At 41.5% G+C, this 25,113-nt stretch overlaps 1 protein-coding gene across 1 annotated transcript in view; it reads left to right on the top strand.

Annotated features, from left to right (window-relative positions):
* EFCAB11 (EF-hand calcium binding domain 11) overlaps window positions 1-14,601 on the top strand; it is a 143,559-nt gene extending 128,958 nt beyond the window's left edge. Inside the window, exon 6 of the mRNA XM_065872719.1 lies at window positions 14,526-14,601. Coding sequence (XP_065728791.1) covers window positions 14,526-14,601 — 76 coding nt within the window. The remainder of the gene's footprint in view (window positions 1-14,525) is intronic.
* The last annotated feature ends 10,512 nt before the right edge of the window (window positions 14,602-25,113 follow it).

Below are 25,113 nucleotides of genomic sequence, written 5' to 3' on the forward strand. Positions count from 1 at the left end.
CAAGGCTAAGAAGGGCCCCGCCCCTACCCCCCAACACACTCCTAATGTCCCTTGGTGATTTACGCATTACTGAAACCCTCCTTGAGCCAGCTTCTGTTCTCAGCCTGAGACCTCCGGATACTCTCCAACCCTCCCACCCGCTCAGAAGGCAAATGTCATGCCAGCTCCCGGCACTGTGGTCACCCCGCTGGAGAGTGATTCTCAGTGCCGAACGGGAGGGGAGAGGCCCGTGAGGATTGGAACAGGGGGGTGTCATGTACTTTGTGAGACCTCATTAAGTGGGGTACATCCCCTCTTCTTCACCCATCCCCATACCAACCTTGGGAATTATTAGTTCAGGGATAGAAAAGGAGTCCTGTTTTCTAGCTGTTGTGTGAAGAAGCCCTTCCAGGTTCTGGTCCTAAAATATCCCCTCTGCAGTTGCACTTGGAGTCCCTTGGTCTTAGCCTAGGATTTGATTAATTTGGCCATGTTCATTCTCTTTGCATTTCATGATTTTCTAAACACTTGCCATACGCCCTCTGAACTTTCATCTCTTTCCACTGGAATTCTATTTTGACTGAAATTCTAAAAAAGCCCTTGTGGTTATTCCATTTGGTGTGACTTTGTGATTATAGGTGGGCTTTATTAATAGGCTACTTCTGATCATCTGAGGGAATTGTTTCATTATGAAGTGTTATTCATTTTTCATATTGCTTATTATTGTCCACAGACCCAGAGGTTTTAAATGCTGAGAGTATGCTGTAAACAAAAACATAAATAATTTATTGCAATTATGAAGTAAGGCCAGATTTTCTATTGGCTCAGTGATGCATATCATTGAGAACTGGCCTGAGATGTAAAATCTTATTTTCCCTAGTGGATTATTTAAAACTACAGTGTAAGCAGTTAAAAACCTTAATTTTTATAAATTCCTGTACTCTCATTTAATGAAAAAAAAAAAAACCACCCTGACTTGATAGAATTTTAAAATATTGTTCCTCTACCAAGCTATATAGAGTTAATCCCTTGGATTACTGTGAGTCTCTACTAACACAGTATGAGAATATCTTTCAGGATCTGGCTGTGCCAGAGTCCCTGGGGTGACTGTCAGGTCCTGTACACTCCTTTGAAATGTGAGTGCTTTTAATTAGATGGAGCAATGGATATTCTTTGTTTCTATATTATTATATTATTATCCTTCTGTTGCCAGAACTCCCAGTCCCATCTAATTGCAAGGGAGGCTGGAAAATGTGGTTTAGCTACGTTCTCAGGAAGAGAAGGAAATAAGTTTTGTTGAACACATAGCAGGCTCTGCCATGGAAACAGACTCCAGCCATTCCCAAATGGATAAATGGATAGTAAATGATCCCAGCTCCTTTTCCTACCAACCTGTTTATCCCCACCAATTTGAAATAAGCAAACAAAAAATTCCACAGTCCCCCATCATATATTATTAAAAATATATTCTTCTCGAAAACATTATACTACTAGGGAAAATAAGCATTATCTGACAATTGGTGTTTTCTGACTCCGAGGAAGTATGCTTTTTAAAAAAGCAAGCTTCCTATCTGACAGTGGCTAACAGCATTATTAGCAGGGCATTTATAAATGACTCAATGTTTATAGTTCATATTTCAACTTCAACTCTATTTGTTGCATTAGCAAAATGAAGCTTATTAAGCTTTATTCTTTTAGTCCGTCTCTCCAAGCATCTGAACCCCCTAATACTCAGCTTTCTTGTCTGGAAGTATGTAATCTTTCCTACATTACACTTGAAAGTTCAGCTCATTCTAAACCTCCAATCAAGGATATGAACTTGTTGCTTTCAGAGAGGCCACATCTGTTCATGGAGCCATTATGCCATCAGTTAAAGTGGTCAGAGTTCATTTTATTGCCTCCTTTGTGGAAGAACTTGTAGTGTAAAAGCCTGTGTTATTGAAAACATAATTTTCCTCATCATTATGCTTTCTTTCTAGCCAGATCATAACCTGCTAGAAATCTATTGAGCATAGAGTGAAAAGCTCTTCAAAATAGCTGTTCTTAAGAGATTAAATGATTGCCATCTCTGTCCCATTTCTGTTATCTCATAATCAAGTTCAAGATGATACTAGATATCTCAGCTGAAGTGATTATATATTTGAAATAGAAATGGCTTTATCTCCATTCATATTTCATACTATTGAAGGCAGGATCATTGTTTTCCCATTTACATGTATATATGTTTATGGTTCCTTACAACTGTCTGTGGGTTAAAGAGTCAAACTACATTTTTTTTTTTTTTTTGCGGTATGCGGGCCTCTCACTGTTGTGGCCTCTCCCGTTGCGGAGCACAGGCTCCGGACGCGCAGGCTCGGCGGCCATGGCTCACGGGCCCAGCCGCTCCGCGGCATGTGGGATCTTCCCAGACTGGGGCACGAACCCGTGTCCCCTGCATTGGCAGGCGGACTCTCAACCACTGCGCCACCAGGGAAGCCCTCAAACTACTTTTTAAAGGCTAAAAATGGCTAACGGGGGTTGACTTGCCTTTTTAGACTTTCGGTACAGAGACACTAGTTGTAGACTAAGATCCAGCATAGATTCATCAAAATGTACAGCTGTATCAAATCTTAGCAACCATAGTCGAGCAGCTTGACCAGTGAGAAGCTTGAGATTCACAGCTGCTGAGACACTTGCCCAGGGTCACCTAGCCTCGCTAAGATGAAAGCTCCCTCCTAGGCCTTTTCTGGTGGATCACACTGCCTCCCTGCTGTATTCAGAGTAAGCCTCTTACACAGATATGGCGTGGGGAGAGAACGGAGGACGTAGTGACCCAAAAGTACAGGAACCAGATTTTTTATGCTTAGTCCAAAGAGGCTCACTTTTGTTTTTGTTCTTTATCCTTAAAGCTGTCTGATCCATGCTATTTTCTTCCATCACAATTTCTCTTCCAGAGATTCAAACTGAGAAAAAAGATCATGTCACTATTTATTAGCAGTTCTGCTAAAACACTTGGTAGAGAAGGAATATGAAACTCTTTGCCAGAAATGAGACTTTGGGCTATATGTTGATTGCAGTTATCCACATGCACACAAGTAGTCAATAATCAGGCATACTGAAATTACATTCTTTCCTCCTTTTAAAATATCTCTAGCTTTACATAAGACTCCTCATTTTAAAATCCTAGTAAATAGGAAAAAGTGAGTCCTTATTTATGGTTAATCACTTTTGCCAGCTGTGACTGCATTTCACATCCATTTTCCTTTCTTCTTTCTTTTTCTTGGACTGGAGAATCTATCCTGTCACTCTTTAGGGAAAAACCATATCGGTCCCATCAATACCTTCTTTCAGCACATAATCACAGTTAAGCCACTGTAAACAAAGATTTTTGTTGGATTACAGCAAGGAAGTAACTTCTTTAGAATGCAGAACTGTGGAGAATAATCCAGGATCTTGAGATGGCACCCAAAGAGAAAAATCTGAGTTATTTTAGGGTTTCTTTCAAAATGGAATACTTATTTCAAAAATATTGAATTTATGAGTGTCTACTCTATGTCTACCAAGTTCCAGATATTATAAGGTTTAGAAAAGATTTCAGATGGGATACCTGGCATGTCAGGACACTTTTATTTGCAAGTACCAGGAAATCCATTTCATACTTCCTTTAACAACCCAGGGAATTTATTGGATCAGGTGACTAAGAGTTTTGAAATTGGGCATGCTTCAGGCCTGGTTGATTAGGCTCCAGTTCACTCTAATTTTTCTGATTCTTCCCTTCACTGTGTATAGCTCCATTTTCAGGCTGATAATTGACAATGAAAAGCAGGTGCAAAAATTTTTGGATCAATGGCTCATAGAACTGTTGTGGACTTTGTACTCTTGTGGTAGGAGAAGGACCATTGTAATATCGTGTCACCTCTGCATCCCAGCTGAAAGAGCTTCTCCTTTCTCAGCTCGCAAACAAAATTTCCAGGCTTCATTATGGTTGACCCAACTCTTTGCCCATCAGCAGTGGTCAGGGGAGGAATGCCATGTACTAATCAACCAGCGAATCCTTAAACCAGTCACCACACTAAGGAGAGTGGGATTGAATTGGTTGGCTTATTAGGCCAGTGGGATCCCGCTTCTGGAGCTTGGGGTGGGAACCCATCCACCCGAATCACACAGCTGCTGAGTAGCACAGGGGATGGGGGCATAGATGCTGGGGAAGTAGCTGACAGCATCCACTGTGTCTTTCATCTAGTGGGCTGAGCCTGATCCTAATGAGGCCAAAGTTTTGCCTGGCTTGTGTCATTCTTTGTTCCTGGCCATCCTTTTATCCTCCACAGTTCATCCTCAATGGCCAATTCCACCACCTGTCCACAGCCAGCCCATAGCTGTACCTCTGCATCCAAGTGGCAGAAGTCTCTTATACTGAGGAATACATTATCCTCACCTAAAGTCTAATAGTACCGTTTACTGTTGGCAGGCTAGATAGCATTAAGTAAGACATGCATATGATACAATGAAGAGAATGCTGCTCTTTTTCTGGTTGACTTTGGCATTTCAACTGCCTGGAACTTCAACCTTCAGAGCTCTTCTTAAAGGGAATATTTAATTTGCTCTAAAAATCATTTTCCACATAGAAGAAACTGATCTGTTTCAATAGTGAGTTCCCTTTTACTTGAATGAGAATCTGATGTGACATGCTGTTGATGATGGCAATTTAAATGCCCCGTGAGAACTTCATCTCTCAACATAAACTTTTCACTGTGTCAGCCTGGGATCTCTCTGAAAGCAGAGCTTCGGATGAGGGCTTGCATTGCAGGTTGCTTGTTTGGGGCACAACCTTGGTGTGCAAGAGCAGAACAGGTAATGAAAGCAAACCGGCGCAAGGACCTTTTACCGCGGTTGTTACTTCTGTGAGCGACTCAGTCCCACCAGAACCTCCCATGAGCCGAGAGAACCTCAGAGGGACTGAGGGAAAGTGGTTATCCATTGACGCCTGTCCCCTCATTGGTCAAGGGTCACCTATGGGGCGTTAACTCCTTTTTTCATACTTCAGGGCTGTAAGGGTTAGGCCCCGCCCAGGTGATTCCAGGCAATCCCAGGTGAACAGCGGGAGGTACCTGGTGATGCAAGGCACCCCCAGCAAAGGCTGGAGCAAAAGATGGGTGGCGAGTGTGAGGCGGGGCACGAAGGGGGTGCAACACACACTAAAGGGAAGGCATCTGCCAGAGCCATGTAGGAACCTGCAAAGGACCAGAAACCATCTACGTGGCTCTTCTGTCTTTCCTGGGTGTCTGAATGGCTTTTCTTTCTTTCTTTCTTCCTTTTTTTAACACCTTTATTGGAGTATAATTTCTTTACAATGGTGTGTTCGTTTCTGCTTTATAACAACACATCTCTAAAAAGGTAAAATTAATAAACACATCTCCGACTGAATTGCTGTCGAGCCCTGCAGAACTCTCATCAACAAAGAGGCAAGCATGCCAGTGGGGAGAACCGGCAGGGTCCTCAGAAGAGAAGGCTGCTTGCGGGAGGAGCTGTCAGCATCGCAGCTTCAATTGGCGGGTCCTCTCATGCCCAGCAGGGGCTCCTTGCTTGGAGGGTAATTTTTACTCTCACTGTTCGGTCAGTATGATGGCTTTGTCCCTAATATAATGGTAGTTCTGACTTTCCTTTAAATTATTCCGTAAAGAATCAGAAAGAAGGCCTCTCTCCCTTTTCCCTGCCCCAAAAATTCCACTCAGAAAACTTTTCTCATTTACATCTTTGCCTCCACATTAAATTTCTCATTCATGTTTCAGGTGAATCAAATGCAGCGTCAACTTTCAACACCCCGTGTAACTATCACAGTGACTCAAAATAATTGCCGACTGTCAGTGTATGTGCTGCGAACACAGATATGCCCGCCACTGGCTCTGTTATCACCAGAAGGCAAAGCTTGCCTTCTTCTCTGGGCTCCATTCAAAACCTTAGTGTCGGCGAGGCAGAGGGTTGAGGCAATTATCTGCTTAATCTGTCCAAGAAACGTGTGCCTCCTCTGCCCCGAAATCACTTGTTTAGAAAAAAAAGTCTTTAAAGCAATTTTCCAGTAAGTATAGATTTAGCTGGAATGTTCCAGAGAATTGCCTCCAACTTTGGCTCCTCTAGCTCAGTGGTTTTCAATCAGGGATGGTTTTGTCCCCCCAGGAGACACTTGGCAATAAGGGGAGACATTTTTGACTGTTATAGCTGGGGAGGGCCAGGGGAGAGTCCTACTGGCATCTAGTGGGTAGGAACCAAGGATGCTGCTAAACATCCTACAGTGTGCAGGACAGCTCCCACAGCAAAGAATGATCCAGCCCAAAATGTCAGCAGCACCGACACTGAGAAATCGTGCTCTAGCTGTTGAGGATTTATACATAAATAAGGTCACTTGTTGAGAAAATTCAGACCAAAAAGAAAAAAATATTCCTTCCTTCAATTGAAAAAGAGATGAATATTAAAGACTATTTTAAGCCAAAATAACCCATAAGACAAGTTTGTGTTTAGCTTATAATCTTCAACTTCTGCCCAAATGAATATAGGTGTTTATAATATAGCAGTTATATATAGTCCGTACTCTTGTTTCTACTTAAAAATGTCACTTTTATAGTCTTTACATCATTTTAATAGAGAATATTCCATTGTTTCAATTCCTCTCTCTTCATTTCTTTCCTTCCTTCCTTCTTCTTCTTTTTTTTTTTTTTTAAAGTAACTTGAGCAGAAGCACGCACTCCAATTTGAAATCTGGCTTTGGAGAACTGGCCATGGGGCACTCTTGAATTATTATTTTATTTTTATTTTTAAAATTTTTATTTATTTATTTTTGGCTGCTTTGGGTCTTCGTTGCTGCACACGGGCTTTCTCTAGTTGCAGTGAGCGGGGGCTACTCTTTGTTGCGGTGCGCGGTCTACTCCTTGTGGTGGCTTATCTTGTTGCAGAGCACGGGCTCTAGGCACACAGGCTTCAGTAGTTGTGGCTCGCGGGGTCCACAGTGCAGGCTCAATAGTTGTGGTGCACAGGCTTAGTTGCTCTGCAGCACGTGGGATCTTCCCAGACCAGGGCTTGAACCTGTGTCCCCTGCATTGGCAGGAGGATTCTTAATGACTGTGCCACCAGGGAAGCCCATCTTGAATTATTTTACAACAAAAATTATTTTCAAAACATTACAAGAAATTGGTATGATGTAAATTTACTACTTGTGAGAAACATTTGCTTTTTATGTATTTTTAAAATTTAAAAACAACCTATGTTTTTCTTTAGAATGTAATATTAGAGCAGCACTGGTGCTGAGCTTAATAAAAAAATTAACCATGTGAAACCCTGGCTCCTTCAAGGTGGGGGCCACTTAGCCTCTAGGTCACAGGAACATATCTAGTCTGGGCTAAGTCTACACTGCATCACAAAAGGAAAGAGTATCTCTGGGCTTTCTATCCTGTTCCATTGATCTATATTTCTGTTTTTGTGCCAGTACCATATTGTCTTGATTACTGTAGCTTTGTAGTATCGTCTTAAGTCAGGGAGCCTGATTCCTCCAGCTCCGTTTTTCATTCTCAAGATTGCTTTGGCTATTCGGGGTCTTTTGTGTTTCCATACAAATTGTGAATTTTTTTGTCCTAGTACTGTGAAAAATGCCAGTGGTAGTTTGATATGGATTGCATTGAATCTGTAGATTGCTTTGGGTAGTATAGTCATTTTCACAATGTTGATTCTTCCAATCCAAGAACATGGTATATCTCTCCATCTATTTGTATCATCTTTAATTTCTTTCATCAATGTCTTATAATTTTCTACATACAGGTCTTTTGTCTCCTTAGGTTTATTCCTAGATATTTTATTCTTTTTGTTGCAATGGTAAATGGGAGTGTTCTTAATTTCACTTTCAGATTTTTCATCATTAGTGTATAGGAATGCAAGAGATTTCTGTGTATTAATTTTGTATCCTGCTACTTTACCAAATTTGTTGATTAGCTGTAGTAGTTTTCTGGTAGCATCTTTAGGATACTCTGTGTATAGTATCATGTCATCTGCAAACAGTGACAGCTTTACTTCTTTTATGATTTGGATTCCTTTTATTTCTTTTTCTTCTCTGATTGCTGTGGCTAAAACTTCCAAAACAATGTTGAATAATAGTGGTGAGAGTGGGCAACCTTGTTTTGTTCCTGATCTTAGTGGAAATTGTTTCAGTTCTTCACCATTGAGGATGATGTTGGCTGTGGGTTTGTCATATATGGCCTTTATGATGTTGAGGAAAGTTCCCTCTATGCCTACTTTCTGGAGGGTTTTTATCAAAAATTGGTGTTGAATTTTGTCGAAAGCTTTTTCTGCATCTATTGAGATGATCATATGGTTTTTCTCCTTCAGTTTGTTAATATGATGTATGACATTGATTGATTTGTGTATATTGAAGAATCCTTGCATTCCTGGGATAAACCCCACTTGATCATAGTGTATGATCCTTTTAATGTTCTGTTGGATTCTGTTTGCTAGTATTTTGTTGAGGATTTTTGCATCTATGTTCATCAGTGATATTGGCCTGTAGTTTTCTTTCTTTGTGACATCTTTGTCTGGTTTTGGTATCAGGGTGATCGTGGCCTCGTAGAATGAGTTTGGGAGTGTTCCTCCCTCTGTTATATTTTGGAAGAGTTTGAGAAGGATAGGTGTTAGCCCTTCTCTAAATGTTTGATAGAATTCGCCTGTGAAGCCATCTGGTCCTGGGCTCTTGTTTGTTGGAAGACTTTTAATCACAGTTTCAATTTCAGTGCTTGTGATCTTTGATAAAGGAGGCAAGAATATACAGTAGAGAAAAGACAGCCTCTTCAATAAGTGGTGCTGGGAAAACTGGACAGCTACATGTAAAAGAATGAAATTAGAACACGCCCGACACCAAACCCAAAAATAAACTCAAAATGGATTAAAGACCTAAATGTAAGGCCAGACACTATCAAACTCTTAGAGGAAAACATAGGCAGAACACTCTATGACATAAATCACAGCAAGATCCTTTTTGACCCACCTCCTAGGGAAATGGAAATAAAAACAAAAATAAACAAATGGGACCTAATGAAACTTCAAAGCTTTTGCACAGCAAAGGAAACCATAAACAAGATGAAAAGACAACTCTCAGAATGGGAGAAAATATTTACAAATGAAGCAACTGACAAAGGATTAATCTCCAAAATTTACAAGCAGCTCACGCAGCTCAATATCAAAAAAATAACCCAATCCAAAAATGGGCAGAAGACCTAAATAGACATTTCTCCAAAGAAGATGTACAGATTGCCAACAAACACATGAAAGAATGCTCAACATCATTAATCATTAGAGAAATGCAAATCAAAACTACAATGCGACATCATCTCACACCGGTCAGAATGGCCATCATCAGAAAATCTACAAACAATAAATGCTGGAGATGGTGTGGAAGAAAGGGAACCCTCTTGCACTGTTGGTGGGAATGTAAATTGATACAGCCACTATGGAGAACAGTACGGAGGTTCCTTAAAAAATTAAAATTAGAACTACCATACGACCCAGCAATCCCACTACTGGGCATATACCCTGAGAAAACCATAATTCAAAAAGAGTCATGTACCAAATGTTCATTGCAGCTGTTTCCAGTAGCCAGGACATGGAAGCAACCTAAGTGTCCATCAACAGATGAATGGGTAAAGAAGAGGTGGCACATGTATACAATGGAATATTACTCAGCCATAAAAAGAAACGAAATTGAGTTATTTACAGTGAGGTGGATGGACCTAGAGTCTGTCATACAGAGTGAAGTAAGTCAGAAAGAGAAAAACAAATACCGTATGCTAACACATATATATGGAATCTAAAAAGAAAAAAAATGGTCGTGAAGAACCTAGGGACAAGATGGGAATAAAGACACAGACCTACTAGAGAATGGACTTGAGGATATAGGGAGGGGGAAGGATAAGCTGTGACAAAGTGAGAGAGTGGCATGGACATATATACACTACCAAACGTAAAATAGATAGCTAGTGGGAAGCAGCCGCGTAGCACAGGAAGATCAGCTCGGTGCTTTGTGACCACCTAGAGGGGTGAAATAGGGAGGGTGGGAGGGAGGGAGACGCAAGAGGGAAGAGATATGGGGACATATGTATAACTGATTCACTTTGTTATAAAGCAGAAACTAACACACCATTGTAAAGCAATTATACTCCAATAACGATGTTTAAAAAAAAAAAAGGAAAGAGCAGAATCTTGCTTAACAAATCAGGATGTAAAGAGACAAATGCTAAAGCTCATGGTGATAAAAGTAATTATAACCACTTATCTGATGAGTCAAAAAATGTTTGTATTTTAACAGATATGAAAACTATTGGAATTCAGCCGAATGGCAGAGTCTAGTCCTGCCTGAAATTCTCAGTGTATCCCATTGTCACCCTGGGTCTTCTGCCCTTCGAAGTCCAGATAGTATTGCCTGGGACTCCCATTCCATATCCTGTGGAATTTTAAAGCACTTCCTAGGTTTTTGCAAATTTCTGGAAGGCCTGTGGCTCTGAGTTCTCATCTCTCTGAGTTAATTCAGTTGATGGTCATCTTACCATACCCCACTTTTGTTGCTTCCTACTGCACCCGCTCAGACAGAACTCATCTCCAGTGCCGAACTCAGCACACACTCCCCAAACACACCATCCCCCCTTAGACTGTGTGCCTATCAAGCCCTTGGTGAAGATAAAGGAGAGGTTATAACACACAACACGAACAACTTCGGAGCACACAGTAAACGTAGCGGTTAATTAAAGGACCTTTGATCACTGGGGCCTTTTTCTTGGGCCAATTCCCGTCATGTAGCATCCCAACCTCCTCCCTACCCCTCAGAAGCCCTTCTCCCTGCATCCTGTCTTATCTTGCTCATCATCTCCTTCCTCCCAGATGGTCCTATATTGTCCATACTGAGTTACACAGAGCAGTTCAGCTCTCTTGAGTCTGTACTCCCCACATCAATTCCAGCTCTCCCTTTGCATCTCAAAACCAAGCAAACCAAAAAGCCTTTAATTTAACTGGATTTACATGTCTAGAAAGCAGTTATTGTTGTTCATAGCAATTTATTTTCCTCTCATCCATCTGTATAAACTTTGTTCATTCCTTTAAAAAGACAGTTGTGAAATATAAGCCTGTATGTATGTGTGTATATATGCATGTATCTATATCTGTGTCTGTAGCCACATGTCCAGTAAAAGAGCAATTCGTTAAGTGGCTTCAAGTGCTTAGACTTCAGCTGCAGGGCAGGTTAGACGCAGATGTGTCCAGTGCTCTGCCTTTGTTTCCAGTTTCCAGCTCTTTATCTCTAAGTTGTCAGCCTGACACTCAAGGGGTTCCTTCCATCCATTGCTCTAAGCACCCTCATCTTTCAGAGTCCATGTCTTACTTGATCTCTCTGTACCCGGTCTGTATTTACAAAATGTGCTGGGGCATGGAGACCACAATTGACCGTTCCTTATTGGTCCCTGAGTGATGGCTCCTAGGTGCCTTCTTCAGTGTGTTATTATTTCTCTGGCTAGTATTTTAGACTCTATAAAAACAGTGATGATATACTTTCTTTAATCCCCCCAAACCTCCTGGGAGGCAGTAGATATTCCAAAATGTTGTCCGCTGTTTCCCCAGATTCATTTACTCCACAAATTCATTCACTCTGCAAACATTCATTACCCGCTACGGGCTAAGAGGTGGGGACACAGCAGCAAACAAGAGAAAGTCCTTGCCTTCCCAGAGTTTATTTCTAGTTGGAGTGACGGTGGTGGAATATTTCAGTGCTGAATGTATGTTGGTGACACCAAGACAGCACACTCTAGTTTCATAAGGAGAGTATACTCCTTTTAGTGTTAAACACTGTAAACAGAAACAATGAAACGTTTTACCTAATGACGTTTTCTTCATCTCCTCAGCATACCACTAATTCTACCCACCTGCCACATCTGCTCATCCATCACATGGTGACTTGAGTGTGGGTGCTGTGAAACTTTCCTTCTTTGGAATAATTCCGTCTGCAATGAAAAACAGTATTTTAGCTTTTAAAATTATAGCTCTGAAATGTGAATTTCCTTTTCATTCTCCTTGAGACGACCGTATATATATGTGATGAGGGAGAAAAGTTGAAGACAGTGTTTTACCATGTCTCATTCTAAATATAAACATGATGTTCCTCCATTCATTATAAAAACGCCACTCCAAGCCTTACGAATAAACTTTTCCATTTTATTACCTCTTGGTTATACTGTGCCCATTTTATGATGGGAAGCTTTGGCAAAGGCAGCAAGAAAAATAAGAAGTTAATAGAATTACAATAAAGTTATTTACTGAGAAAATCAGGCAAAAGGATTTCCTTTTCTACAAGCATTCAGCATCTCAGTAAGTGAATGAACACACACACACACACACACACACACACACATATGTATATATATCAGAAACAGTTTATTCTAAATATTACTTTTCTAGGTTATCCACTTAACTCACCCTATGAGATTTATAGTTCAATCATATCAGTTCAGAGTGGGAAGAAAAAAGGCCATTTATCTAATCCAATTCCTTGAGAAAAAATATGTAGGCAATATTAAGAATCTTCAATTATCTAATTTAATAGGAGGGATGATTTATACTCTGTAATCAGTAACATGTGATACTGATTATTTCTAATCCCTTAGAAGGGATCCGACATTCTGCTTTTGGTACTGTATAGCATGAAATCGTCATGTATATTTTACCAAAAGAAGTAACAAGAGTAATGGCCCCTACAGTCTGCAATCATTTTATACTAACATACTGCAACATGGTTTTGCCCTGGGGCAGAGAAGTAGGGATTTTCTCTACTTCAAAAGAATGAAAAATTATTATCACTCTATCCAGTACCATTATAGACTTCAGAGACTTTGGCATGAAATATTCAGAAAGTTTATTTTAGAATTCAATATTTTAAAAGCCTGCTTTAAAACTATTACAGTGATTAGTGGCTTTGTTACTCGGGCCAGTCCTTGCTTTAAAAAGCCCGATGTAATGGTTAATACCATTTGCCGTTTCAACAAAATATAATTTGCACCAACCCAATAAGGCAAATACGGCACGTAATGCATTGTTTTAGAGTGCCCCGCAAAGAGGAATTGGGACCACAGCTCATCAGTTATCTTTCAAACACACTCTTAAACACTGCTTTCTCTGGTAGCAGTTGAAGGTATTGCTTATGCCATGATTTTGTCCTTCTGCCATGTGTTATCTTGACCGGGTGGAATGGGTGCCATTCCTCTGCTCCCTGTTCAAGGAGCAATGCCCCTGTCTCAGTGTCTGTAGGGACACACACGGACAACCCAGCTGAGGCCGCCCACACCCTCCACTGACCAGCCAGAGGCTCACATCTTCACCTCTCCATAGGAGTCAGGAAAGCTTATCAGGTGTTTGTGAGGAATTAACGAAGCTTCCGAGGCCATGAATGAAGCCAGTGAAAACTTCCGGAGCTTGAGTTAGCTGCATGGGAATTGCAACACAACCGCTTCTCTCTGGACCATCCTATTTACATAGGGAGACATGTGGAATAGAGTATAGAGCCCTGGTTTGGGAATTTAACAATCATGATTTGAATTTCCAACCTGGTTACTTACCAGCAACATGATCCTTCAGAAACCACTGAACCGCTTTAGGCTCAATGTCTGTAAAATGGACCCGTCCTGGCATCTGTGCACAGATTTGCTGAGACAGGTGATATAAAGACAGTGCGAGGCAGGGTGTCAGTCACTGTTCCCATCGTTATTATTTACTCCCCAAATGTTTTTCTTATCTCTTAATTCTTTATTCCACACTTCTGTTGTGTAATGTGTGAAAGGAAAATCAAAATGGAGTTGGTGTTGCTAAGAGAGTTCTCTAAAATGGAGCCAGGAGACCATTAAGGAAGTGTGACTTCTGCACATCAAAATCTTTTGTCCTGGTGACGTCATCCAGAACACCTTCCAGAGACGCAAAATATTTACTGGACCCTTACCTTAAAACAACGTGTGACTCCACAAGGGCAAATCTTTTCTAACTTGAGTCAGAGTCAGTCACAGATTTCACCAAGCAGCTTTTAACAACCCCGTGGCTTTTCGTCTCTCCCTTTGAACACTCTTTCGGGGTTACCCGAATTTGTATCTCCCAAACTGCAATTCTTCAGACCCTAAATAAACTCTTTTCTTTGCAGCCTCCTGCATTGTGTTTTTGGTTGACAAATGCATGTATATTTATTGACATATCACAGAAAGAATTTGCAGGATGACTAGAAAAATCATCACTCCTGCCTTTTTTAATATAACCTGTGCACTTGATGACATTCCTTTAAATTTATTGAATATATTATTTCTGTAGGTTTTAGTAAATAACTTTTCCTTTCCTTCACACCTTAGGTATTATCAAGGAAAAAAAAAAGATAAGCATAAACCTCAGCATTCAAGTAGTTAAAATACGTGCCTCTCACGTAGACACGAAAAGAAATGAAGGTTCTGATGTACTCTTGATGCATAAGGTGAGACGAAACTAACCTGTGAATAACTTTCTGTTTCATTTTCCAGGGAAGTAGATCAAGACTCAGATGGTCACGTCAGCTTTAAAGACTTCGAATATGCCATGAACTATGGACAAAAGTAAGCCTAACTATTGTGTGCTGCTTTGGGCAACCTGTGGGGAGACCGAAATAGATTGTGATATATTTAGATGTCGAATCCCACTCTACCAATGATGTCATGCTGCATACCTTCTGTTAAATTCTTCATCATGGTTCTCAGATGCTCACAGTTGCTTGCACTGCCACTGGGATGGCCCCCAACCCCCCCTCCTCTTTACCCTCAACCCCCGACTCCCCCCCGCACCAATGCTGCCAGCCAGGACGCTCCACTCATTTACTGGTCCTTGCCACCCTACCCACAGCCTCCCTGATCCTCAGCAGTTCCTAGTGTCAGGAACTGCCAGTGGTACCAGTTTCCTTCCTGCATTCAGCTTTGGTTGAACAAATAATAGCATGTACATGCAACTGAGTATTGACTGTGTTCCAAGCAATGAGCAAGGCTTTTGGAAAACAAAGTTAAGACTTCTCTAAGACAATGTATCCTTAGTAGTCATCAAAAATCATCATCGCAAAAATGGCCCTAGGGCGCTGGTTGTGCAAGATGGAAAAACCAGATTGAGCTGACGTTAGTACAGGTCTTCTCCAGCTGCATACAGAGGAAGGACAGGGTGCAGTAAGGATATCGGAGGCAAAAGACTTACCTGCAGAACCCATTAGAATGGCCTGGGCCTACGGTTCCTGCAGGAGAACAAGCCCTGGGCTGCCCGGCTGCCCTGTGCTGTACCCTCCCTGGTTCTGGGCGGCTCTGCCCTGCCACGAGAGCCTTAGCCATCTGTGTTCCCGTCCTCTGTTTTCTGCCCATCCATACCTGGGATCCGGGGACTGCTGTCCTAGAACAAAAACTGTGACCCTGGACTTTCAGCACTTATTTTAAATAAATACTCATATCAGTACTAATATTTTATCTGTAAATGTTCAGAATGCTAAACATTAACAACACTGTGAAAACATCTAATATAATTCAAATTTTAAAAGTATTAAAGGTCAAGGAAATATGTACATTTGTCAAGGAGAAACATTAAATAAGCATCCTTCTGACACAAAGTATTAGCAGATAAACTTAATAAGCTGTCATAAATCAGAGGAGCCTAAAGAGACATAACAGCTAAATGTAATTTGGTGTTCTGGAGGGGATCCTGGAATAGAAGAAAGGACATTAGGTAAACACTAGTAAGGTATGCACTTTAGTTCATAATGCTATATCAATATTGGTGCATTAATTGTGACAAATGTACCATACTCATAGAAAATATTCATCATAGGGGAAAGTGAGTGAGTACATGGGAACTCTCTATTCTATCTTCACAATCTTTCTATAAACCTAAAACTATTCCAAAATTAAAAGGTTGTTAAAAAATAAAGTCTTATTCCAAAATTAGCATACTAAACACTATCTAAAATGAAGAAAACTTTGAAAATCATTAAGAAGTACACATGAAATATTATTTCAAGAACAAAGTGGATCCATGGTATCATTGAGCATCACGTGCGTTTTAGGACAAATTGTTCTGGCTCATGAAAAGCACTTTCTGACTTTGGGTAGAGTTTTATTCAGCAAGTATTTTCATCATAAATTGAATAGGTGAGTCATTGGTCCTCATCTCAGTACATAAGTGGTACTGCTTTTAGATGTTTAAAATATAAAAATTAGAGTAATCTACCAACAAAATGCTTAGATTTCAGTAATTGCCAGAATACCAAAACCTTGTATTGCAATCACTCTTTGGACCTTATTTCTTCCTGTAATCATGACAAGAGAGAGGGAGAGGTCACGTCCTCCCGTTGAGTGGCAGGCAGGAGGCCAGGGTGGGAAGAGCTATTGGGCAACTGCCTTGATCCGGGATTAGTCCAGGCTCTCTTCGGTCTCAGTGAGGTCTCAGTGACAGAAACCTACCCAGAGTAGCTTAGACAGAAAAGGAATTTACTAGAAAATACTGGGCTAGCTTATATAATCCAACATAGGAAGGGCAGTGGTGCAGCTGGGTTTCCAGGAAAATGAGAACGAGTAACACAAGCACCTCCGGACTCTGCCCCCGTCCCCTGGTCACTGCAGCCTCACACCGTTCTAAAAAGGAATTGGCCCGTCGTCTGTGCAAATGCAAAGACCCTAGAGAGAGGCTTCAGTTGGCCCCTGGGTCAGTCAACTCTGATTCATCTTGAGGGTATAGGCTTGGTCCCTAAGCACTCAGCCAGGTGTGCTGAGGGCTGGTCACAGGAGGGGAAGTTGATAAGAGCTGGGCGGCCATCCCCTGTTCTTTTTTTAGAAGAAAGCAATATGACCTGGACCTTCTCTAGGAGGGAGAGCACCTGGAGGATTTGATGCTTAGGAGGGCCCAGGCTCTCAGGGCAGAGCACAGACCAAAAGAAGGGGCCGTGAGAAGCTGCTCGTGTCACCTTCCCTCCTTACCACTCCCTCTGCACTCCGTCCGGATCCTTGTCTTGTGAGCTTTGCCCCAGCTTCTCACTGCCAGGCCCCTGCCCCACCCTCGTTCCCAGGCCACGTGATGCTGTCTGCAGTGTGATCCTGTTGGTCTCCCTTCAGTTGCATGGCCCAAGGATGGGCATCTCTCCCCGTGGAAGACCTCAGGAGTGAGAGTGAGGGAGGCGGAACAGCGCTCCTCCGGTGGAATGAGTGGTTATGACTCGGGGGCGAGGGGCAGATGTGTTTGCCACCATGTGGCCTGGAAAACCAAGGCAGCTGGTTTGCAGTGAGAGCAGAAAATGAAACAGACACCAAGAGGGGAACAAGAGAGGAACTAGAGAAACCCATGGTACTGGATTTCTGATTAAAGCTTATACACAAGGCCCAGTCATAACCCTTCGGGTCCTATGAGGTAACTCTGTATCCTTCCAATAAATCTTTCTGCTCAAGCCAGCTGGAGTTGCTTTCTGTTATCTGAAACCAAGAGAACCCTAACTGTTACAAGCATAGAGCCAAGGACAGATACTAGGTAACATCAACATTTACTGGGGCAGCAGAGAAAAGAGTCTTCTAAACAGACTAAAAAGAAGCAGCCAAGATGGAAGAGGAAGCTGTCGCCAGATCTCTCTCGCTGATTCCTCTGCCTCCACCTGATCTTTCACTGCGACCAGCTCCAGTCTTCCCCTCTGGCAACAGCTGTCTCTCAGAGATCACCAGTGATTTCCAGTGGCCAAACGCACGAGCCCCTCTCGGACCCCATCACACTTGTCCTTTCTCTTGGGTCCTTCTCTCTTTAGCCTCCATAGCACTGCTCTCTCGTGGTATTTCTGTGCCCATTCTTCCCATTCTACTCTCTTTTCCTGTATCTTCAACTATCTTGTAAGTGTTAGTATTCTCCGGGTACTCTAATTGGCCACTCTTCTTTTTTTTTTTTTTTAATAAATTTATTTATTTATTTTTGGTTGCGTTGGGTCTTCGTTGCTGCGTGTGGGCTTTCTCTAGGAGCGGCAAGCGAGGGCTACTCTTCATTGCGATGTGCAGGCTTCTCGTTGCGGTGGCGTCTCTTGCTGCAGAGCACGGGCTCTAGGTGCGCAAGCTTCAGTAGTTGTGGCATGCGGGCTTCAGTAGTTGTGGCACACGGGCTTAGTTGCTCCGCAGCATGTGGGATCTTCCTGGACCAGGGCTTGAACCCGTGCCCCCTACACTGGCAGGCAGATTCTTAACCACTGCGCCACCAGGGGAGTCCTTGGCCACTCTTCTTGATCAACACATTCTCCAAGGATGATTTCATTCTCTCCCAAGACTTCAGCTATCACCTTTATGGGTGTGACTCCACCAACCAAACTTTATCTTTCGTCTTGATCTCTGCTGCATCCAGACCTGTGTTTTCATTTGCCGGTTGGACGTTTTCACCTCAACCCAAGCTCACTGAACTAAAATCAGACTCATTGTTTTCTCTGATTTCCAAAACTGGCTTCTCATTCTGTGTTTTCTATTTCTGTTAATGGCATCCATCCCATCCCCCACCCCAAGCTCTCATCTGAACCAGACGCCTAGGAGTTTCTTTCAAATCTCCCCCATCTTCCTTCACTGTGACATCCAGTCAGTCACTGCATCCTTCGAGTCTGCATCTGCAAAAACTTTCATGACATTTCCCTCCATGCATCATGATCTCTCGGCCCATGTTCTTATTCCCACTCCCATCCGTCCGTTGGGGCATATGTTCTTCTGTTCATTGCTATAAAGATGAGTAAAGGGTGTGGTGACAAGTTAAGAACTAAACCCCACTGTCATGAAATTTAGTCCAGCGTGTCAGTTATCTTCTCAAAGCACAAATAGAATTGTTTTTTTTTTTTCTTCTCTGCTCAGAAGCTTTAATAGCCATCTTTTCTTTTGGGTCATGTCTAACCCTTAATGTGCCATTCAAAGCCCTCTACGGTCTTGTCTCCACTTGTCTGTTCAGCTTTATCTTTCACAACTACCTCTACCATACCATCCCACAACCAGGCAACTCACACACACACATACAAGTCCCTTAGCCTAAAAACACCAAAATAACAACTAGATCTTTGCCCCAAATAGAAAATTAACAAATAACCTTGGAATTCATATCTGATGAGGTAATAGGAAAATACACCATAAGATAAAATTCCATTTAAAAAAACACTGGGCCACCTTCATCCTAGTGAATTTGTTTTTTAATTTTTATTGGAGTGTAGTTGCTTTACAATGTGTTAGTTTCTGCTGTACAGCAACGTGAATCAGCTATACACATACATATATCCCTCTTTTTTGGATTTCCTTCCCATTTAGGTTACCACAGAGGATTGAGTAGAATTCCCTGTGCTATACAGTAGGTTCTCATTAGTTATCTATTTTAGGTATATTAGTGTCCGTATGAATATTTTTCCTTCCCCATTGTCACCTTCAGGGGGGGAAAGGGGGGCTAATTTTGCTGGGTATTTTGTATTATTTTATTTTATTCTTGAAAATTGATGAGACAGACATTAGCATCCTCTCTTATAAATGAGGAAACCACCTCAGAGAGTCTAAGTAACGCGGCTCAGGCCAGCTGGTGGCGATGGGTGGAGTGTCAGGGTGGAGAGCCAAACCTGCCAGCCTGATTAAGCATAAATAACTGCTATTCTGCTACATCACCTCCAGTGGGAAAATCATCTATGACACTGGCCCGTATTCTTCGGTCACACTTTGTTTTTGATCCAGGATGAGTTTATCCCGATTCATTGGCCATCCCAGGTCAAGCTTCTATCACATGGTAGGTATTAAATACTAATTCCCATCTTACACATCACCAAGCTTAATCCAAATTACATTGGGTTATTAATCAAATCCACTTTCAAGAGACAAAGATTTGCCACCAGAGACAATATCTTTTAAAATGTGCTGCCAGCTCTAAAGGCGGTTTTCAAAGAGGATTTCTAGAAATGCTCTGAACAATGGAAGCATTTTTGAAACAGATGTGCATCCTCATTGGGCAACACTCACTTACGTGTGTAAATTCTAAACCGTAGTTTTCAATAGTCACGGTACTTGGGGTTCACGCTTCACTTACAGAATTGTAATTTCGGTTTAATAAAAACGGTTGCTTTCCTTTTTCTTGTAACTTTTGAGAAATCTGTTTAGAACTGCAGAATTAGACAGTTAAAACCCACACAAATGGAAATCTAATGGCATTAGGGATAGCAGCTCACAGAGTGACCTTTCTTACAAAACAAATTTAAATTGGCTTGGCCACGTGGATTCAAAAGTGGCTGAAAACAATTTAACATAATAAAATATGGAGTGTTCAATCTAAATTTCTCTTAGATTGCTAAATCGGTAAAATGCTCAGAAGTGTGAATCAAAAAGAGCATCACTCTAACTTCACAGAAAATGCAGATTAATTTATATGAAAACATAAACTGAAATCCAAATATACTCCTTATTTTATGATTTACTGATCCTTGGCAGGGGAAAAGCTTCAAAGGAGAACAAAGCAGTTAGGTTTGCTGTAGTATATTCATTAGGAAGAATAATTTCAATAATACTGAATTTTTACAAAAAATTGACCAAGGGTCTGGAAGTACATCCCACGTATTATAGTAATAGTCACTGTAAAGTAGAAGCCAGGTTTGGTCATCTTCTTTGTTTTAAAGAAGGAAGCCAACCTTGACTTTAAATGATGTTTCTAAGGTTAAACATGGCGGAAATAGTGCTTGAGTCAACTTCTTTACCAAGCATTCTCTACTGCTACTTTCTTTCTTTTTTTTTTTTTTTTTTTTTTTTTGCGGTACTTGGGCCTCTCACTGTTGTGGCCTCTCCCATTGCGGAGCACAGGCTCCGGACGCGCGGGCTCAGCGGCCATGGCTCACGGGCCCAGCTGCTCGGCGGCATGTGGGATCTTCCCGGACCGGGGCACGAACCCACGTCCTCTGCATCGGCAGGCGGACTCTCAACCACTGCGCCACCAGGGAAGCCCATTGTCTTTCTTTTCTCCCCCTTTTTCCCTCCCCTCCCTTCCTCCCTCCTTCCTTCCTTACTTTCTTCCTTCCTTTCCTCCCTCCCTCCCGCCCTTCCTGCCTTTGTTTCTGCTATCCCTATCACATCCATAGATAGAATTACATACACTGAGCCATCCAGGGTTCTATCTGACCTGCTTTTTAACCGATGTCCTTGTGTCAACAGATTCCACCCCCCCACTACAAATAGAAACCAAAATTCCAGCATACTTCATGTATTTTATCAAATATGAAAACCTCTTGGCCATTATCTCTTCAAACACTTCTTTTCTGACACCCTTGAAGAGAATGTCCTCTCAGAACCCAGTTACACGTATGTTAGGCCGCCGATGTGACCTGACGTCTCTCATTTTCTGTTCTCCTCCTCCCCCTCTCTTCCTCCCTCAGTTTAACTTTCAGTTCAGTAACTTCTACTCACTCACTGCTGGTGGGAATGCAAAATGGCGCAGCCACTTCCAAAGACAGTTTGACAGTTTCTTACAAAGCTAAGCATAGTCTTACCAAACGATCCAGCAATCATGAACCTACATATTTACTCAACTGGTTTGAAAACTTCTCTCCACAAAAAAGTTTGTGCAAGATTATTAATAGCAGCTTTATTCATCATCACCCAAAGCTGGAAGCAGCCAAGATGTCCTTCAGGAGATGACTGTATAAACAAAATGTGATACAACCGAACAATGGAATTATTATCCAGTGATTAAAAGAAATGAGCTGTTGACCCACAGAAACACATGGGTGAATCTTAAATGCATATTTCTAAGTGAAAGAAGCCAGTGTGAAAAGGCTACATTCTGTATGGTACCAATATGACGTTCTGGAAAAGGCAAAACTGTAGTGATGACTCAAAGACCAGTGATTATCAAGGGTTTTTTGTGGTGGAGGAGGGTTGAATAGGTAAAGCACAGGGAATTTTTTTTTTTTTAGTGTGGTAAAATATGCAAGATGAGCCAGAAAGTGAGGAAGTGCTCAAAAAGCAAAACAAAACAAAATTAAAAAAAAAAAACAACTTACATTGATAGGGGTATATCAAAGGGACACAAGAACCAATAGAAAGAGCTCCAAGTGGCCAAAGCTGGAACAGTATGAGTAACAAAATAAAGTGGTATTGGATTATAACTCAAAGTATAAAATAAATATCCATGAGTCCACACTGATTCAAATAAATGATTGAATAAATAAATGGCAGAGCTGAGACACATCTCCTTTGCAGAAGAATTCCAAATGATTTACGTAGGTACTCTGCCTTCAAAGAGGGGTAGCATAACTCTCCATTCCTTAAGTGTGGACTGCATAGAGTGACCTTCTTCCAACGAGTACTGTATGGACGGGAGACATAGAGTAACAGTGGTGAAACCTGACAAACACTACTTGAGCCAGGTGATCAAGGTCAGTATCAACAGTGATAAATCTTGTTGATACTATGTACCCTTATGTATGTGATGAAAATGACCCTTAACCTCTCTGGCTTTCCTCCTCAAACCCCACAACCTCAGTCCCATCATGAGAAAAACAGCAGACAAATCCTAATTCAGAGACATTCTACAAAATACCTGACCAGCACTTCTCAAAACTGTCAAGGTCAAAAACAAGGAATGCCTGAGAAATGTCACAGCCAAGAGGAGCCTAAGGAGACATGACAGCTAAATGTAATGTGATAGCTGGGATGGGATCCTGGAAAAGGAAAAATACGTTAGATAAAAACCCTGGAAAACTGAATAAAGCATGGGCTTTGGTTAATAGTAATATCAAAATTGTTTCATTAATTATAACAAATGTATGATACTAATATAAAATGTTAATAATAGGTGAAACTGGGTGTGAGGGGTAGGGGAAATCTGTACTATCTTCACAATTTTTTTTTTGTAAATCTAAAACTGTTCTATTTTGTTTTTTGGTGGGTTTTTTTGCGGTACTTGGGCCTCTCACTGTTGTGGCCTCTCCCGTTGCAGAGCACAGGCTCCGGACGCGCAGGCTCAGCGGCCATGGCTCACGGGCCCAGCCGCTCCGCGGCATGTGGGATCTTCCCGGACCGGGCACGAACCTGTGTCCCCTGCATCGGCAGGCGGACTCTCAACCACTGCGCCACCAGGGAAGCCCCTAAAACTGTTCTAAAATAAAAGTTTATTTTAAAATTTTCAGGTATTACTGTATGGTGGAAATTATATCCCTTGCCACTTTAAATGTATATTACAAGTCTAGATGTCAATTAAAAATATATATATAAAGGGGTTATATATAGCTTTTCAAAATAATGTTATAGGATACATTAGCAAGAAATGGAAAGCCACCACTTAATGGCAACTTTATAGGACTCTGAATTCTCAGCAGTGTCCCAGTGGGGTCAGGCTTTTGCCATAGGGAAGTACGCTCACAACCTGTTATATGGGTTGATTTCTGACGAAGAAGAGACCTCATATATCTGCTTTTGAATTGCATTTGGAGAACCTCAAAAAAACAAACAAACAAAAGTGCCTAGCTTTCCTATAATACTGCTTGCAATATACATTTCAAAGGAGGAAATCCCTTGGCCTTGGACCTATCGAAATGAAAGCCCTCTGCATGTCTTTTGAACTTCATAATTCCTACAGCACTGAGAAAACCCACAGGTATGGTTCCTAGGTTCTCCCTGTGGCCAGTCTCAGAAGGCCTGTAAATATGTTAATATAGCCAAACATGGAAACAACCTAAGTGTCCATCGATGGATGAGTGGATAAAGAAAATATAAAATATATCTGTATCTGTACCCATACAATGGAATATTATTCAGCCATAAAAAAAGAAGAAAAGCTGCCACTTGTGACAATATAGATGGATCTTGAGGGCACTATGCTAAGTGAAATAAATCGTACAGAGAAAGACAAATACTGTACTGATTTTCAGCCTTTTTTCTTTTCTAATACTTATATTTAAGACTGTAAGTGTCGGAATAAAGACGCAGACCTACTGGAGAACGGACTTGAGGATATGGGGAGGGGGAAGGGTGAGTTTTGACAGGGCGAGAGAGAGTCATGGACATATACACACTAACAAACGTAGTAAGGTAGATGGCTGGGGGGAAGCAGCCGCAAGGCACAGGGATATTAGCTCGGTGCTTTGTGACAGCCTGGAGGGGTGGGATGGGGAGAGTGGGAGGGAGGGAGACGCAAGAGGGAAGACATATGGGAACATATGTATATGTATAGCTGATTCACTTGGTTATAAAGCAGAAACTAACACACCATTGTAAAGCAATTATAACCCAATAAAGATGTTTAAAAAAAAAAAAAAAGACTGTAAGTGTCATCTAAGCCCTGATTTAGCTTCATCTCACAAGTTTTGGTATGTCTTGTCTTCATTAATATTTTGTTCAAAATATTTTCTAATTTCTGTTGTACTTTCTTCTTTGACCCATGGACTGTACAGAAATGCGTTGTTAAATTTTCAAAGGATGTGGCATTTCTAGTTTTCGTTATTGATTTCTAGCTAATTCCACTGGTCAGAGGACTTATTTTTAATGTTTTCAAATCCTTGAATCAATTCTCTTTTAAGCCCTTCCGTTCTCCAGTGAACAAATACGTCTTCCCATGTATTTAAATAAATTTTAAGTATAATTAAGTAGACTCTATAATCTGATGTCTTAAGTCTCTTGAATGTTTCAATAGTATTTGTAAACTCGAATTTCAACTCAAAATCATAAGTCTAAACCAACTTGTATTTTTTTAAAATAGTTATTTATTAATTCTGGCTGTGTTGGGTCTTAGTTGCCGCGTGTGGGATCTTTCGTTGCGGTGTGCGGGCTCTTTGTTGAGGCACACAGGCTTCTCTCTGGTTGTGGCGTGCGGGCTCTGGAGTGCACGGGCTCAGTATTTGTGGTGCTCAGGCTCTCTAGTTGTGGCATGCGGGCTTAGTTGCCCCGCAGCATGTGGTATTTTAGTTCCCTGATCAGGACTCGAACCCGTGTCCCCTGCATTGGAAGGCAGATTCTTAACCACTGGACGACCAGGGAAGTCCCCCAACTTGTATTTTAAATTGGGATCACAAACTGAATCTGTTAATCAGTCTAAAGCTGTGCTGTCTAAAGCCACCAGCACATGTGACTACTTAAATTTAAT

This window comes from Phocoena phocoena, chromosome 2, assembly GCF_963924675.1.
Source record: "Phocoena phocoena chromosome 2, mPhoPho1.1, whole genome shotgun sequence".
Classification (NCBI taxonomy): Eukaryota; Metazoa; Chordata; class Mammalia; order Artiodactyla; family Phocoenidae; genus Phocoena; species Phocoena phocoena.